Here is a 17,664-nt window from a genome sequence, read left to right on the forward strand (position 1 = left end):
TAGGGTTGTGGGGGGGCTGGAGTCTATCCCAGCTGACTTAGGGTGAAGACAGGGAACACCTGGACAGGTTACCACTCTATCACAAGGCTACACTTTGAGACAGTCACACTCATATTCACATTTAGAATCATCAATTAAGCTGTGGGAGGAAGCCGGAGAACCCGGAGAAAACCCACACATGTACAGGGAGAATATGCAAACTCCATGCAGAAAGATCCTGGGAATGCCTGGTCGTGAACCAGGCGACGGTGTTAACCACCAAGCCACTGTGCAGCCCATATACAGATACCGTTAAAAATAATTTGTCTCTTTGAATTACATTAATTTATGCTACATTTATGTCTGCCACTGAAAAGACTTCTGTGCAGTGCAGTGAGAGTCTTATACACAGTAACAGTGTCAGTGGTTGAACTGCTCTTTGCCTTAGCTTTAATTTGAGGGTATTTATATCCACATCAGATGAAAATTATGAGACCTGCAGCTCTCTTTACACACAGTTCTTACAATTTGATGACAGAAAGTAATTGGATGAGTTCATATGAATTTCAGTGAGTCATCTTACTTGTCATTTGCTGTCAACTTCTTTGCAGTCAGTGACAGCCTGAGGGCTCCAACTATAGATTGTGTGACATGACAGTGCAGTCAAAATATCTCAGAAACTGGGGCCGCCATTTTGAGCAGGTGACATTATTTGTAGCCAGATTCTATGCAGGAGACACCAGGAACTTGAAATATGGTGTTGAGATATTGTCTGCCTGGGCCTCACTACTACTGACAGTACACTGACAGTATAGGTCATAAAGTAACACCCCCTCCATGTCAGTGGATGCAACAGGTACCAAACTAAACAGACTCAAAGCATGATATGGTGTCTGTCACATTAAATACTTCTTATCACACTGATATTTGTTATTCTAGTAAGTCTGATTTTGATTAATTATTGGGTATGGCTGTGTGAAGGCACCTGTATTCAGGAATTGTGCATAAGAACCTGAAAGACTGGTCCTTTTCCTTCACCATGTGATCAACAAAAGAGTTGCTCTGCAGTAAACTGTACTATTGTTTTGTTCTGAGGTAACTGGGTGATTGCTGCAGTTTAGGTTCTTAGCTAAGTTTGTGTTTGAGGTGTTGGAGGAGGTTGTGTTGTCATTGGCGCCAGACAGGAGGCAGGACCTCAATACTAATCAAATACTAATCTATCTATCTGTCTGTCAGTCTGTCTGTCTGTGTCTGTCTGTCTGTCTGTCTGTCTGTCTGTGTGTCTGTCTGTCTGTGTCTGTCTGTCTGTCTGTCTCTGTCTGTCTGTCTGTCTGTCTATCTAGCAGCAGTAATTATTCATACAGTCTACAGGTGATGCCTTACACCAGACATTGTGGTCAAGGCTCAGATTTCCAAAAAAACGTAAAATGCAGCTCACAATTTTACAGCCTTTTTTGGGAAATGTTTTGCACTGTCAACCTGTAGAGTACCCTGGCCAAAATGGTCAAGGAAGGTAGTAGGCAGACAGACTCAGCAGACTACTTGAATGCAAAAGAGGTGGCGATTTTATTTTACAGTGCTTCTCTATCAGTGTGAAACTTAAGTTACAAAACGAGAAAAGCACTCAGAGAGCACAGTACTCCGCCAAGGCTGTTCAGTCGTTGTATGATTTCCGACGGATAAATCTCGATAAGTCCGCATCAGTCAATTTGTAGTAGGATCGCAATCATGTGATCATCAGCAGGCAGCTGACGTAGTGTTCACTTGTTGTCATAGTAACAGTGACGCTGTGCCGCTATCTCGCAATGATACAGAAATCTTTAACAAATCCGTGGATCCAGACTATAAGCCGCATCACTGCCAAAATCTAGACACTTGGTCCTTGTGTCATTTCTGACCTTCCCTTAAAATTTCATCCAAATCTGTTAGTCAGTTTTTCAGTAATATTGCTAACAAACAGACAAACAGACAAACCAATTGTGAACATCACATAACTCCACTGTGTTCCTTGGTGGAGTAATGACAAAGAAAAATAATTTCAAAATTAACTTGTAGCTACTCAAAAAGAAAAAAATATCACGTGGCAACACAGCCAGCAAAATCTCTACTCCTTATATAGGACATTCAATTCACTCCGACTCACTTGCACTTTTCCATTATACAGCGTGGTGACCTATTCTTTACAATTCAACAACAACAATTCAGCCACTTTTGACCTGCAACTTGCAGTTTTTCTCAGTTGCTTTGGTACATTTCTCAAATCATCCTCGACATTTGCGAAACAGTAAGTGCATTTCTCAAAGCAATTCATACAAATAGTAAAACACCATGGGTTACCTGCAAAAGCCAGTCTCTTGCTCAAAAGCCTTAGTTCATCTCTCAAAAGTAAATATCTGTGTCAATGAATACGTCAGTGGCATCAGAATGACAAATCCTTGTGTCAGTGTATATGGATAAGACAGTCAAATTGCTTCGTCATGTCATTATGACTGTTTACTCTGGAGCGATGTTCTGATGTAAACTATGGGTAAAGTTTTGATGACAGTTATTGTAAATTGTAAGGTACACCTTCGTGTATGTGGGAGATTGGTTGCAAGAGACTGGACAAGATTCACATTTACGCTTTTACTGTTTGTATTGTAATTTGTTGACAGACCACGTCATTGCGATACAGCAAGGAAAACAGTGCTGCATAGCACAAAGAAAAAAACAAAAGTAAAAAATGTGAACATAGGACAATCTCCTTAGGGAAAGCTGTACATGCAATGCTGTCGGAATTACAGTGCAGTCTTCCTACTCCTCCTGACATTTCTGTCTGCTGGGCCACAAATTCTCATCCACATCAAGAATATCTTCTCTTGGTTCTTGGATTTCAGAAATCCCTAATCCTTCACACATTTCCCTTCGTAGAGAAATTCAAGATTCACCTGGAAGCAATTTACCAATTCAGGACAGATTTAGGAAAAAAAAGTCTAATGGAAATGCATAGAAATATCCTTGACATATTATGACAACTTCTTCAATCATTTTGCATGTAAAGACTTATGCGATGAACTAATGCCTAAATGTTGTGGGAGATGAGTCTATTCAACAGAGACCCATTATAATACATTTTGATCAACATGACATAAGCAATTGATAATGTAGGAAACAGCAGAGAATTGTACATAATCATTTGCCTGGATGTACCAAAGCATTTGCAACTTGTTCAAAGAAATGAGAAAACTGAAATGATGTGAAAATTGAACAGTTTTAAGAATTTCAGTTCTGACCTGAGAAATGTATCAAAGCGACTGAGAAAAACTGTAATAAAGGATAACTGATACTAATTATGGCTGTGTTTTCCTTTAACCCTCCATATGATGTAAACTGTAATTTAATATTTACACAAACAAACCCGGGATAGTATGTGCTGCAATGTTACATTAGCATGGTTAAATTAAAGCAAAATGCACAGAAGGATGTTGTGTATTGTGTAATGTGTAACATGAAAGTATCAAGGGACAAGTGGTGAGGAGAAATAAGAATTCTCACCCACTTTGTCACACAACCATGTAGCTATTACTCTTTAAAAAAAAATCTATCGAGAGCTCACTAGGCACCACTGTTATATCTCATTTTGTTAATGTGTACAAAAACCAAAGATTAAGTTGAGGGTTATATGCCCTCCCTGAGGAATCGCCACCTTATTGTAGTGGAGGGGTTTGAGTGTCCCTGTGATCCTGGGAGCTATGTTGTCCGGGGAAATAGCCCCTGTTGGGGTCTCCCAAGGCAAATTGGTCCTGGGGGAGGGACCAGACAAAGAGCGATTCAGAAAACCCCAATGACAGCACACAGAAGGCAAGCCGCTACCTCGCCTGGACCAGGGAAACCGGGGGCTCTCCATGGAGCCAGGTCTGGCGGGGGCAGCTCGTCAGAGAGCACCTGGTGGCTGAGCCTTGGGGCCCCGTGGAGCTCGGTCGGGCACAGCCCGAAAAAGTAACGCGGGATCACCGCCCGGTGGGCCCACCACCCACCGGGCAGGAAATCGGAGTTGGGTGCTATGCCAACCACGCAGTAGGCAGAAGGGGGCGTCTTGGCGCACCGCCCCCTGGTGGTGTCACCTCAATGGCGGAGAAGGAACCCGAGCTGGTGCAGGAGGTGGAGTGATACCGGCTAGATATAGTTGGGCTCACCTCCACACACAGCAAGGGTTCCGGAACCAGAATCTTGGGGAGGGGTTGGACTCTCTCCTTTTCCGAAGTTGAGCAGGGGAAGAGGCGCCGGGTGGGTGTGGGGATACTCACGAGCCCCCGGCTGAGCGCTGCTTTGTTGGAGTTCTCCCCGGAGAACGAGAGGGTCGCCTCTCTGTGACTTCGTGTTGCGGAGGGAAAAACTCTGACTGTTGTTTGTGCTTATGCACCGAACAGCAGTTCGGAGTACTCGGCCTTCATGGAGTCTCTGGGTGGTGTCCTGGAAGGGGTACTACCTGGGGACTTCGTAGTTCTCCTGGGGGACTTCAACGCTCACGTGGGCAATGATGGAGAAACCTGGAGGGGGGTGATTGGCAGGAACGGCCTGCCCGATCTGAACTCGAGTGGTGTTCTGTTATTGGACTTGTGTGCTAGTCAAGGACTGGCCATAACAAACACCATGTTCGAGCATAACGTTGCTCATAAGTGTACGTGGTACCAGAGCACCTTAGGTCGAAGGTCGATGATTGACTTCATAGTCGTATCATCAGATCTGCGGCTGTACGTCTTGGACACTCGGGTGAAGAGAGGTGCAGAGCTGTCAACTGATCACCACCTAGTGGTGAGTTTGATCCGGTGGTGGGGAAGGCTGCCGGACAGACCTGGTAAGTCCATATGTGTAGTGAGGGTGAACTGGGAACGTCTGGCAGAGGACCCTGTCCGTGGGGTTTTCAATTCCCACCTCCGGAAGAGTTTCTCCTGCATCCCGGGGGAGGTTGGGGACGTGGAATCTGAGTGGTCCATGTTCATTGTAAAGGTGGCTGTTAGGAGCTGTGGCCTGAAGGTCACTGGTGCCTGTCGCGGTGGCAACCCAAGAAGGAAGACGTCAGGCTGAAGAAACAGGCCTTTCGGGCTTGGCTTGCTCGGGGGTCTCCTGAAGCAGCCGATGGATACCGGTTGGCCAAAAGGGTGGCAGCTGCGGCAGTCGCAGAAGCAAAAACTCGGGCGCGGAGGAATTCGGCGAGGCTATGGAGAAGGACTTTCGGTTAGCCTTAAGGAGGTTCTGGCAAACCGTCCGACGCCTTAGGAACGGGAGGCAGGGCTTTGCTCAGGCTGTGTACAGTCGGGGTGGAGAACTGTTGACCTGTACTGGGGATATTGTCGGGCGGTGGAAAGAGCACTTTGAGGAACTCCTGAACCCGGTAAACACGTACTCTATGGGGGAGGCAGAGCCTGAAGACTCGGGGGAATCTTCGTCCATATCCGTGGCAGAGGTCACCGAGGTAGTTAAAAGCTCCAAGGTGGCAAGGTGCCAGGTGTGGACAAGATCCGCCCTGAGATGCTGAAGGCTCTGGACATTGTTGGACTGTATTGGCTGACATGTCTCTACAATGTTGCGTGGGCATCAGGTACGGTACCTGTGGAGTGGCAGACCGGGGTGGTGGTCCCCATTTTCAAAAAGGGGGACCAGAGAGTGTGTGCCAACTACAGGGGTATCCCACTTCTCAGCCTCCCCGGGAAAGTTTACTCTCGGGTGCTGGAGGGAGGATCCGACCGATTGTCGAACCTTGGATTCAGGAGGAACAATGCGGATTCCGTCCCAGTCGTGGAACAGTGGACCAGCTCTTTACTCTTGCGGAGCTGCTGAGGGGGTCATGGGAGTTCAACCTGCCAGTCTACATGTGTTTTGTGGATCTGGAGAAGGTCTACGACCATGTCCCCCGAGGGGCTCTGTGGGAGGCACTGTGGGAGTATGGGGTACCGGGCTTGCTGATACGAGCCATTCGGTCCCTGTACAATGAAAGTGAGAGCTGTGTCCGCATACTCGGCACAAAGTCAAACACGTTTCCAGTGGGTGTTGGACTCCACCAGGGCTGTCCCTTGTCTCCGATCCTGTTCATGATTTTCATGGACAGGATCTCGAGGCGCAGTCGGGGAGAGGAGGGTGTCTGGTTTGGGGACCTCAGGATCGCATCTCTGCTTTTTGCAGATGATGTGGTTCTGTTGGCTTTCTCACATCATGACCTTCCAGCATGCACTGGAGCAGTTTGCAGCCGAGTGTGAAGTGGCGGGGATGCGGGTCAGCACCTCCAAGTCCAAGGCCATGGTTCTCTGCTGGAAACTGGTGGACTGCTCCCTCTGAGTTGGGGGGGAGTTGCTTCCCCAAGTGAAGGAGTACAAGTATCTTGGGATCTTGTTCACGAGTGATGGAAAATTGGAACGTGAGATGGACAGGCGGATTGGTGCAGCGTCAGCAGTAATGCGGGCGCTGTATCGAACTGTCGTGGTGAAGAGGGAGCTGAACCTTAAGGCGAAGCTCTCGATTTACCAGTCCATCTATGTCCCAACCCTCACCTATGGTCATGAGCTCTGGGTAGTGACCGAAAGAACAAGATCGCGGATACAAGCAGCTGAAATGGGCTTCCTCCGCAGGTTGGCTGGGCACAGCCTTAGAGATAGGGTGAGGAGCTCAGACATCTGGAGGAAGCTCGGAGTAGAGCCGCTGCTCCTTCGCGTCGAAAGGAGCCAGTTGAGGTGGTTTGGCCATCTGATTCGGATGCCTCCTGGGAGACTTCCTCTGGAGGTTTTCCGAGCACGTCTGCCTGGGAGGAGACCCCCGGGGCAGACCCAGAACTCGCTGGATGGATTATATATCTTGTCTGGCCTGGGAACGCCTCAGGATCTCCCAGGAAGAGCTGGAAAGCGTCGCTGGGGGGAGGGATGTTTGGAGTGACCTGCTTCGCCTGCTGCCTCCGTGACCCGGCCCTGGATAAGCGGTAGACAATGCAAACTATACAACTAAACTGCATTCACATATACATTTCAAAAGCAACTTAATTTTGTTTGAAATGTTGTGTCTAACAAAAAGCCAGCATTATGATATTTTTGGAAAGGCTTACAGAAAGTCCACATAAGGAGGTGTGACTATTATTATTAGACTTTCATTTAAATTTCACCTATTAAAAACCACTTGGTTAGATTTAGTAAAATATCTTGATTTGAGGTTAACCATCTGAACCCGTAATCCCATCAGTGGGTTTGAACGGGATGTTGTCTTTACAAAATCACCATTTACCAGGTTCAGGAACTGCAGAAACAAAAAAAAATCATCAGATTTTTAATGGTCCTTTCAGTGGCCCTTGAACTACTCATCTGTGACATGTCTTCAGTCAGGGAACTTTACTAAATCTAAATTTAAAATTTCACATGCCTCATATTAAAATTTGCAAAAGAAAAAAAGGCATTTGAACCAGTTTCTGTAAAAGCACAAATAAATAAACAAGAAAAAAATTGACAAATATTTTGGATGTTTCAGGTAAATTTCAGGCTGAATTTACATGGAGCAGGGAGGAGACACATATAGAAACAAAAATTTTAAATATCTATAGTATGGAGAGCCACCATTTTTTCTAGTAATGGTAACACTTGTGGATACTTGGAAAAAAAGTAGCACATGTTGATCTCAGGTTTATTAATTTTTTTTATAAAATAAATATAAAAAATTCTTTATGGCATTGTATCTGTGTCATACTGCACAAAATACATTTTTGAATTCTCTCTACTTCTATTCATGGTTGTTCTGTTCCCGTAAAGATGCAGGACTTTATATTGCAGTGAAAAATGAGCTCACAGTGAGGAAAAATGTGAGAGGAGAAAATAAACGCCCACAAACTGCTTGGAGTTCAGAGGGTTGTCTAAAGCTTCTCCTCTATTTTCTGGGTGAGGAGGGTGATGAATCTTTCTCTTTTAAATATATTATTGTTTGGCTGAAAAGGAGCAACAGTCTGACAATGAAATGAATAGCAAAGATATCCATCCATCCCAAGCCAAGACACGAACCAGGGATCTTCTAGCTGCAAGGTGACAGTGCTAACCACCAAGACACTGTGTAGCCAAAGATGTGTTAAGTTGAAATATTTTTGTGATTTGTCACAAACATAATCTGGGATTAGACATACATCCCTCAAAGCATAACTGAGAATGTGGTTCAGTTGTGTAGGAAGGTAAGAGATCGGACTGTTTATGCAGGAGGCACTGGGTGCTCTTGTACAGAGGTTACTGCTCTCCTGTTTTCAGATTTTATGCAAAGCTAACTGGTCTAAGAGTGTGGTTTTATAAGCAATGGACAAACAAGATGTCAGTCATGTAACTCTTACCAACAACACAAATTTCTAAAAAAAAAAAAAAAAAAGAAGTTAATCTGCATATATCTATCTATATATCTAAGTAGTTTTTCTGGAACCTCCTTAATATTGATGCTTCTGAAAACCCAGTGCAGCACTAATTAGTCATACAGTCACCAGGCGATGCCTTACACTGGACATACTCAGATTTCTCTCCACATGTTGCTCTGCGTCTCTGCAGGTACATGGCCATAATCCACCCTCTGCAGCAGCGCATGTCGTCCACAGAGACCAAGGTGGTGGTGGGAGTGATCTGGGTTCTGGCTCTGCTGCTGGCCTTCCCTCAGTACTACTACTCCAACACGGACCAGCTCCCTGGCCGGGTGGTATGCTACATCGAATGGCCCGAGTACACCGTGTGCGACTTCAAAAAGATGTGAGTCTCTCTGTGGAGCAGCTATTCACATAGTCAACAAGCACTGTTATTTACTTTTCAATGGGCAGTAAATGTGGGAGTATGCTGTTTGTATTCAGTGGAAATGAGTGTAAAGTGTAAAAGCATGGAAACTTTTTGTGCTTTGTGGAGGAAGAATTGAAGGCACAACAATGTGGATTTGATCTTTCTCCACTGTAAAAGGCAAACACACCAAGTTGGACAGCTAAAAACAAGGATTAGATTTAACTGAGGCCTTAGTGCACCATTTCTTTTCTATTTATAATTCTACTACTGCAACTATGGGGAACAAACAGTGCATACTTTTTAAGAATAGTTTACCAAGAGCTGTACTCAGCTAAGAATATCAACACATAAAACCAGGACAATCAACAATTGTGATACATGAATAACTAAAAACAACAAAAACTTTTTGCAAATTAAAAGCTATTTTTAAAACTAGTTTTCAGTGTTTCAGAACTGTTTCAAGTTAATATTTTCAGCAGAATATAATTACTTTGGCCTGATCACTGTCACATTTTCCTTGTGTTTTTAGTTCCTCAAAAATATTCTTCTGGTCAAAGCTGAGAATTATGAATCCCACTTAGTTCAGCTTTTCACACTCATGTTGGCTCACTAGCATGTGTCCATGGCTTTCACTCTCACTAAACAAGCTGGAAAAAAGTCTGACAGCACTCAGGGAAATCTTGTATCTAACAACAAAGCAGAAGATAATTTGTATGAAAGGCTGAACCTGAATGGATTACTTTAGCTGTTTATCAAAGCACAATAGGTTGAGTACATGCAGTGGAGAACTTGGCCTGGTGTTTATCTACACTATTGATTCCACCTTCTCTAAAAGCCAGCTGTCCAACTTTGCACTTTTATCTCAAGTCTATAAATGAAAGAGACTGTCCAATCACCCTGTTAAGTAGTCAAGACTTGATTTTTGTGTGTAGCCCTTTGAATTGCAATACATTTAGAGTTCAGCCTGAGGGAATGCAAAGAATGGAAATTTTTCAGACCATAACTAACATTTACAGAATTTTATTCCTGAGACGAATTTCTAAATCTGATGTCTACTGAATATTAAATCATTCATTTTCTGCTTTAGGTTCCAGCACTGTTTTTGTGACTTTTGTTTCATAAAGATTATTTTCACTCATGCTATGAAAACACTGCATTTTTCTGTTCTCTCTCTAATGGGCTATTTGGAAGAAATGTCTCAGAAAGCGGGCGGCAATTCATACATTTAGTGCATGTGTGTTTGTGTGTATGTATCTGTTCAATGGAAAGGGATGACTAATGGTGTGCTCAAACTACTGGTTAAAAAGCACCCAACTACAAGTCATTTTCAAGTTAAGGTGGTAATATGAAGCTATAATTTGATGTCAAATGTGCACTTGTCACTGTGTGATAAGGCATGATGTTGGGTCAACCAATCATATGTTGATGTTTCATCATTTCTACTTCATTTCTCTCACCCTGTGGTCTCCTGTTCTGTCTGAAAAATGGTAGAAAAAAATATTAATGCTGTCAGTCAGGTCCCAGTGATATTTACCATTGCTCTTAAATTTAAACTGACGTCTGACATTAAACTCTCTCTCAGCTCATTGATTTTACTCTTTAAAAAAATGTCTTACATTTTAAGAGCCTTACATATTTAGAGTTGTTCTATTCATGAAAATAATCCCTTGATGTCCTAAAATGGCTTAGATGTAACTCTACACCATTACTTCCTCTAGAATGTGTAGATCTATAAAGTCCCTGCCTCTATCCACTAACCCCTCCCCACTCGCTGCAGCTGAAGCACACCAGTTCACCTACAACTCTGCTTGTATACTGTAAAACTACTCTATTCTACACAGTTGGCAAGCTGCTATATTGAAAGAATTTAGTCCTACTTTCTCGACTGATTCTGAAGAAGTATCATGATACAGAAAACTCCATCCTGCAAGCTGACAGGATTGGTTATGTATGAAACCCAGGTAATCTGAATCCATGTTTTCTAGACTTTCATTGGTACACTGAGGTTTCAAGATTAAAATGCTCGGCCATGGTGGTCTTTACTTTGCTCATGATTTTCTTCCAGCATGAATAAACAAAAATATTTAGTGATATTGCAGCAAGCCATGCCTGGCTCTTGTGTTATTTTGTTGCTCGCAGTGTGAAGGTAACGTAAAGGTCAGTTCATGGTTTCTGTATCTGCATGCCCATTATGATCTGTTTGGAACATCCTGTGATCCAAACACCTACTGTCGAAATATCTATTTATGCGTCTGTATGTGTGCCTCTCTTAAGCAGGGAAAGCTGGCCATATACTGTGTGATTTTAATTACACATTTTAATGAGCCTTTCTTTCAGGCCATAACCTGTAAATTCTCCTCTCACAGTGTGTGGGTCAATTGACCAGCCACCATGTGGAGCTCATACTGAACAGAGGCACCAATCCCCTAGGAAGTTTATTCCAGTGACAATTTCAATAAAATTCATTTTAGAAAAGACAGTTGTTTCCTCCGTGTTTACAAAAAGAGAGAAGGGCAGTGTTGTTTTAGAATGCACTTTTAAAGATGAAAACCACCAGTTTTGCTGTGTCCACCCACTCTAAACCCGTCAGGCATGGTGTGTGAGAATGCACACTCCACAAATGTTTAAAGATCACCTTCCACACATGCGGTAAGAATGATAAAAATAATCTCTTTTGAATAATAATTTGTATTTGAGATCAGTGAAAGCTCAATACTGAGTTAAAGACTAATTTAATTATATCTAAATTTACACCACTCATTAAAAAAATAGAATATATGAATACTATAAAGCATTTTCCTTTCTTTGGATTCAAACTGTTTCTTACTTCAGTTAAAAGTCTTGTTTGTGTCCTGCAGGTTTCAAGTGACTCACACTCTGTAGGCATACTAGGCTGTTGTGCATTGAACTGGACTGTTACAATTAACAAAGCACCTTTAAAGTGGAGAAGACTTGAAAATAAAATAATATTTACTTAAACAGCTGCATTATATTTCCCTTGAGCAGTTTTGAATATTCCTAAGATATACATACAGAGCTGTGTGACTGCCATGGATGTTTGTCAGACATTTAACTTCCTGTGACCTAGCATGTTAAAGAAAGCTTAAAGAATAACTATTAACAGATTTATGCGCTCTCTGTGTCGCTGGTCAGGCAGCTCAGTCAACGCTGACTGGTCAGCTTTCCTCCAAATATCAGGTTTCTTTGGGTTGCTAAAATAGAACCAAAGAACTTTGGTGTCATATCAGAGGCTAAACATTAGCATGAATCATTTTAACACTTATGTATTACTCATGCAGAGGAAACAGCAAAGCTGTCATTGCTGCCGAGATGTAGCAATTTCATCTCCCCTCGGCCCATGATCTACGACCAAAGACAAGGCAAGCAATACGAGCAGTACTGTTGTGCAAACGCTGCTGTTAATCTTCCCCTTGCATGCGCTGAAACCTTGCTGTGTTAGACAAACTTCTGAAGCTGCTTAAGAAAAACTAGATAAACACAGCATGCCTGGAGGTGATTTATTCACACTTTGCAGCACCCCAGTAACCTCCAATTTCTTCCATTTGTCTTTTTGTAATCCCACTGGCATAGCACACATGAAGGCACAAACACAGGTACACTTCCACAAATGAACACACTATACTAGCTTAGCGAACACAGAAAAACACCCACGTAATGACGCACATATGCAGGCACTTAGACACACAGCAACGAGGCTCTGATCATAGCTCTGCTTGATGGCAACCTCTGAGCTCATCAACAACAGTGTTTACCCTGCTCTGCTGCCAGCCTCCTATTGCCTTCCCCTTCTTCTGCTTCCATCACATATCTCCATGGAAATATAGTTTCTGATGAGATGCCTGCTGCACTTAGTAGTTTTTTAATGAAACTGTAATCAGTGAAATGTAAGAGTGGAATGGGAACACAGTAGTTGTTCAGCTCAGCTGCTGAATCTGTAAATGATGGAAATGATTAAAGATGACCTCAGGCCAGGTCCCACGTCACTCTTTGCAGGCGTTGCCCTGTTGCCGCCTTCAGTGTCTGATGTCCTGTCCGCTGCCTTCACAGTCAGCGAGATTAGTGAGCAAGATCTCATAGGAGGGCATTAATAGTCATCAGTGTTTGTGAATGCATGCTTACATCAATCTCACCACACAAATCACTTAACACACTCAGTGTCACCATTAGACACACAGCAACCCTTCCATGCCCTCTGTTCACATTTGAATGTGTCTCTGTGTTAAATTCTGCAACAGGAACTTGCAAAATGGCAAAAGTGCCAGATGACTTGGGGCCTTGAGGGCAGCTACAGTTGCAGGCCTTTTCAAGGCAGTCTTACTGGCATAGAAAAAGACTGGAAGATTCACAAAAATGTGCTGCATTGAGATACAGCTCCGCTTAGACAAACACGAGACAGCAAAGAACTGTAATAAGTAATAAGCAGCTCACAATTCACAGTTGAGCTGAGCTACAGAAGCTAACTGCAGTGCATATTTCCAGGCTACTGAATTTAGTCAGTATTACACTTAAGTACAATTCTGTTCTCTGAACCTTGTATTTTCATTGTATTCATCTTTATCATATTATATACTCTGTCAAACTTCAGGTACAAATTTTATACTTTTTACTTCAGTATGTTTTTTAAATCTATAGTATCTGATTGATGGTCATTCCAATTTTACATGAGAATTATCTTACACAGTGTTATTGTTTTACTGTAGATTAGCCACCAAAGAGAGTTTGAAGTTGTTCGGATGAGGTCCAGTTGAGAATATTATATAGATTGCTCCATGTTGTGATCCTGTACACCAATCAACCACAACATTAAAACCTCTGACAGGTGAAGGGAATGGCACTAATCATCGAGTTGCTATGTAATATTCTGGTATTCATATGGATGTTACTCTGACACCCCCTACCTAAACATTGTTGCAGACCAAAAACGCCCGCCATGGCAACAGCACTCCTCAATGGCAGAGGTCTCCCTCAGGAGGACAGTGTGGCCGTCCACAAAGCTAATGCTGCTCAGAAATGGCATTAACCCACCGTCCAAACTCCCCACATCTCAATGCAATCAAGCATGTGCAGAATGTGCTGGACATCTGATCCATAGAGGTCCAATCCATGTCTGTTGCACAGTGGGTCAAAGCTGTTTTTGTGGTAAAATTTTGATTGATTGGCGCACATGTTCAATATAACACTTAGAATATGGCCATTTAGGAAGAATCAGAGCTGTCTTTGATGCGTCGTTTGCTTTACTTTCCTTTGCAATTTTCAAGTATATCACTTGGAATATCTCTGCACTGTTGTGCTTCCATTGTCACTAAATAGCTTAATATGTTCTTTCCCCACTGGTACGTGTTCTACCTGCAGAAATCTAGAAGCTGCTGTTTAGGATAAGCCTTTAAATAGGGGGTCAGAAATCTGGTAAATGCTGGTTTGAATGCAAGACCGTGATAGAAAAATCAGGCTTCAACCATATTGGCTACATTGTGCATGTTCACAGCTTCACAGCGGAGGAGGCATTAATGGATTGCGTGGTGTCCCAGGAGGCCCATCAATACCCAGATCACCACCTTGAGTTATCCAAGGTCATCCTGTTGTCCAGTGGGCTGGGAGCTTTTGACATTCCCTGTCACAATACAACAGAACAAATAAAATGCTTTCAGTATCCCAATGCTACATGCCCTTTGCTGAGTCCCAAGTCTTGCTGTATGCATGGCGGCTGGTTCAGTGGGGTTTTCACTGGTTGACTATGACCCCTAATCTTTAACTCTCCACCATAACCTTTAAACTTCTCTCTAAAATCCCCCATGATCCCAGTTCTAATTATAAGGATACACCAAATGATTCCATTAAAGCAGTCAGAATTTGCAAAACATGCTAATTTAAATAAATCTCCTCGATCTTTTGACCCTTGAAAAAATACTGAAGAAAGCAACACACTTATACACACTCTGAGTGGTAACACACAGTCACACAGACCAGACTGAGCACACCTTGTCCTCTGTGATCTCTTCCCACTAAATAGGGCTTTGCACGACATGAGCCTGTGATTAGTGACAGAAAGTGGTGTGAAGCGACACGTCCTGTTACCACCAGTATTCTTTTACGTCTGCTGGCAGGCAAAGTCAAAAGAACAGCTGCCTTTCCTTCCAACGCCCACTCATTAATTATGCATACTGGTACATACATGCAGATGTTTAAATAAGCAGGCGCAGACAGTTTAATTTTCCACATAAACATGCATTTCCTTCACACAACTTACACTTTTATGTGATGTTGATCTGAGGGTGTGTTCATCAATTTGCTGCTATGCATTAAATATTTACTTAGCGTGTTTGGAATCACATTCATATTTGCACATTTACAGACACACATGCACACACACTAACAGCTCAGAAATAAAGACATTTTGAAACATGTTTGTCTGCTCAGTAAAGAGAAGAGGCAGCAGCCCCTGAAATTAAAACAATATAAGTTACTGTGTATAATTTCTGAGTTCATCTGTGGCCTCTGCTGAGTGAAGCTGTATTGAGTCTGCTTGTATGACAGCAAGTTGACATAGTGCAGCTTCTGTTCCCCAAGGCATCATTCATCAGAGGTAGCTAAGGGTCTACTGGGGCTCTCAAGGGTAACAGACACTGACAGGGAGTCCTTCTCTTTTTTACAGTCTAAGATTTCAGCTCAGATATGTTGGCTCACTGTGAGCGGGAGAACTTTGAAAATGATACACCTAAAACTGGAGGTTCCCCAAAATGACGGATGCCAGTAAACTGTAACCCAATTGTGGGATATGTTAAAGTTTAACTAAGGCCCTCAATAAAGAAGAACAAACTGCACTTTGGTGAAATGTTGTTGTACTTGAGAGGACAGGTGACAAATGAAGGGAAAAAGCCTTAAGCTTTGACCCCTTCAACGAGGAGATCCAGTGTCCTTGTTATGGTTTAGGTCAAGTTGTCCCATTAGAGGGAAGGGTCACTGAAAATCAGTACAAAACTGCTTTAGGTGATCACCTTTCTCCTATGATGAAACATTTCTATCCCCTCTATGGGAGTGCCCTCTTCCAGGATGGCCTGGCTCCCATCTATAGGGCAAGAGGAATCAATGAATGGTTTGACAAAGTGATGTGAATCATATGCTTCACAGTCTTCAGATATCTATTCACTTCAATCGATGTGTTAGAAAGTTCTCTCCACCGACATCATCAAAACACCAAATGAGGAAAGATGTTTTAGAAGAATGGTGTTAACTCTCTAGGAGGGCTCCACAAACTTGGAGCATCAGTGCCAAGGCACATTAAAGCTGTTCTAGTATGTAGGAGGTGCAGAAAAATCGACCTGGAAATGTATACACAAGTGACAAATTAAAGGAAAAACGGGCAGAAGACACTTTACTTTGGCTTTTTCATTTGTTTATACATTTCCATGCCAAGTTTCTCCATTATAAGACATACATTAGATATATATCTGTGTGACAGAAATAGTCATATAGATAGGTAGATCCTTACAGGTATAGTTATTAGTTGCTTTACCAAGATTGTTTATACAAACCATATGAGAATATAAACTATGATCATGGACTAAACTTACCAATGTTAAATTCAGCCATGAAACTGTACAGGTCTTAGAATTTTATAGGACTTCCCAGGAAAGATCGATATAATTGTATGGAAAAATTGTAATGAAACTATCAGCATTAGAATTGTTAGACATTGCTAGACACTACTTGTGTTTAATTATGCATTTGGTATATATATAGAGTCATTTGATTTGTAGTGTAGCGTGGGCACTGGAATAGTTATGTTTGCACTCGTTAATAAGAAGGTGGCACCACCTCAGTTTGCCTGAGGAAATTATTAAATTAAGCAAAATCTCAAAGAGACTCTGATGAGAATACAGTTGATCAATCAGATATTTAAAAGTGTAGAATCCTGATTTAATTGACTCCAGTTCCCACACATGAGACCGTGAATTGGTCTAAATTAAGGTATTTATTAACTGTTCTACTAAGACAATACAGGTGAGTTATATACAGTGAGAAATATGAGGTGCGTGTGTGTGTGTGTATATGCGTGTATGCATGCGTGTGGGTGTGTGTTTATGGGTGAGTGTGTGTAGTGTGCGTGTATGGAATCAAATCAGCATATTAAATGAAGAGAATTACGGTGAAAGAGGGCCAGATAGCGAAGACCTGACACAAGGAACCGGTAATTTGGACTATAAACAATACGCAAAAGAGAAACAAGAGGCTAGATTCAAATAATCAAGTTGTTAATGACATCAACCCCAAATCAGGAACAGAGAGGACTTAGCGGTTCTTACGGTTATGAGAAGGGGTCAGAGAACCCAAGTGCCGGCACACAGAAACTGGCAGACAGGTGAATAAAGGTAAGAGATTTATTTAACCCAAAAACTAAGCCAATACATAAATGGAGAACTGAACTGAGAGGACAGAACTAAATAACTCAAAACTCAACAAAAAACACTATAGTTACAAAAAGGGAAGTCTACCAAAACTAAACTGAATTTACAAAACTAAACTAAGGAGGGGTATTCACAAGATGGGGAACTGAATACAAAGGGCAAAAAAGGCTGAGGAAGTCCAGGGGCAAATGGAGACGAGGAAGGAACAACTGGCTGGAGACTGATGGCTGACGAGAATCTGGGAGGAGAACTGAGTCCATGTGTGAGAAAATCCAGGAGGGGGGAAAATGGAGTCCAAAAAATGGAGAAGCAAATCCAAAAGAGTGTACCGAGTCCGTGACAGGATGTGAATTTTTGAAGGTATATGGGTCAATGATAGGGCAGGGAGTGAATGAAAGCACAGGGCTTAAATAGCAGGAGGTGAAGTAGAAAACAGGTGAAAAGAGTGAAGTAATTACCGCAGCTGATGTGCATTACTGCAATCAGCAAGGTGCAGGCAGGTG

At 42.5% G+C, this 17,664-nt stretch overlaps 1 protein-coding gene across 1 annotated transcript in view; it reads left to right on the forward strand.

Moving 5' to 3' along the window:
• Positions 1-17,664, forward strand: part of tacr1a (tachykinin receptor 1a) — a 126,819-nt gene that overhangs the window by 39,699 nt on the left and 69,456 nt on the right. The window contains exon 2 of the mRNA XM_055011410.1: positions 8,517-8,711. Within this exon, the coding sequence (XP_054867385.1) occupies positions 8,517-8,711 (195 nt within the window). The remainder of the gene's footprint in view (positions 1-8,516; positions 8,712-17,664) is intronic.

Source organism: Amphiprion ocellaris, chromosome 6 (assembly GCF_022539595.1).
Source record: "Amphiprion ocellaris isolate individual 3 ecotype Okinawa chromosome 6, ASM2253959v1, whole genome shotgun sequence".
Taxonomy (NCBI): Eukaryota; Metazoa; Chordata; class Actinopteri; family Pomacentridae; genus Amphiprion; species Amphiprion ocellaris.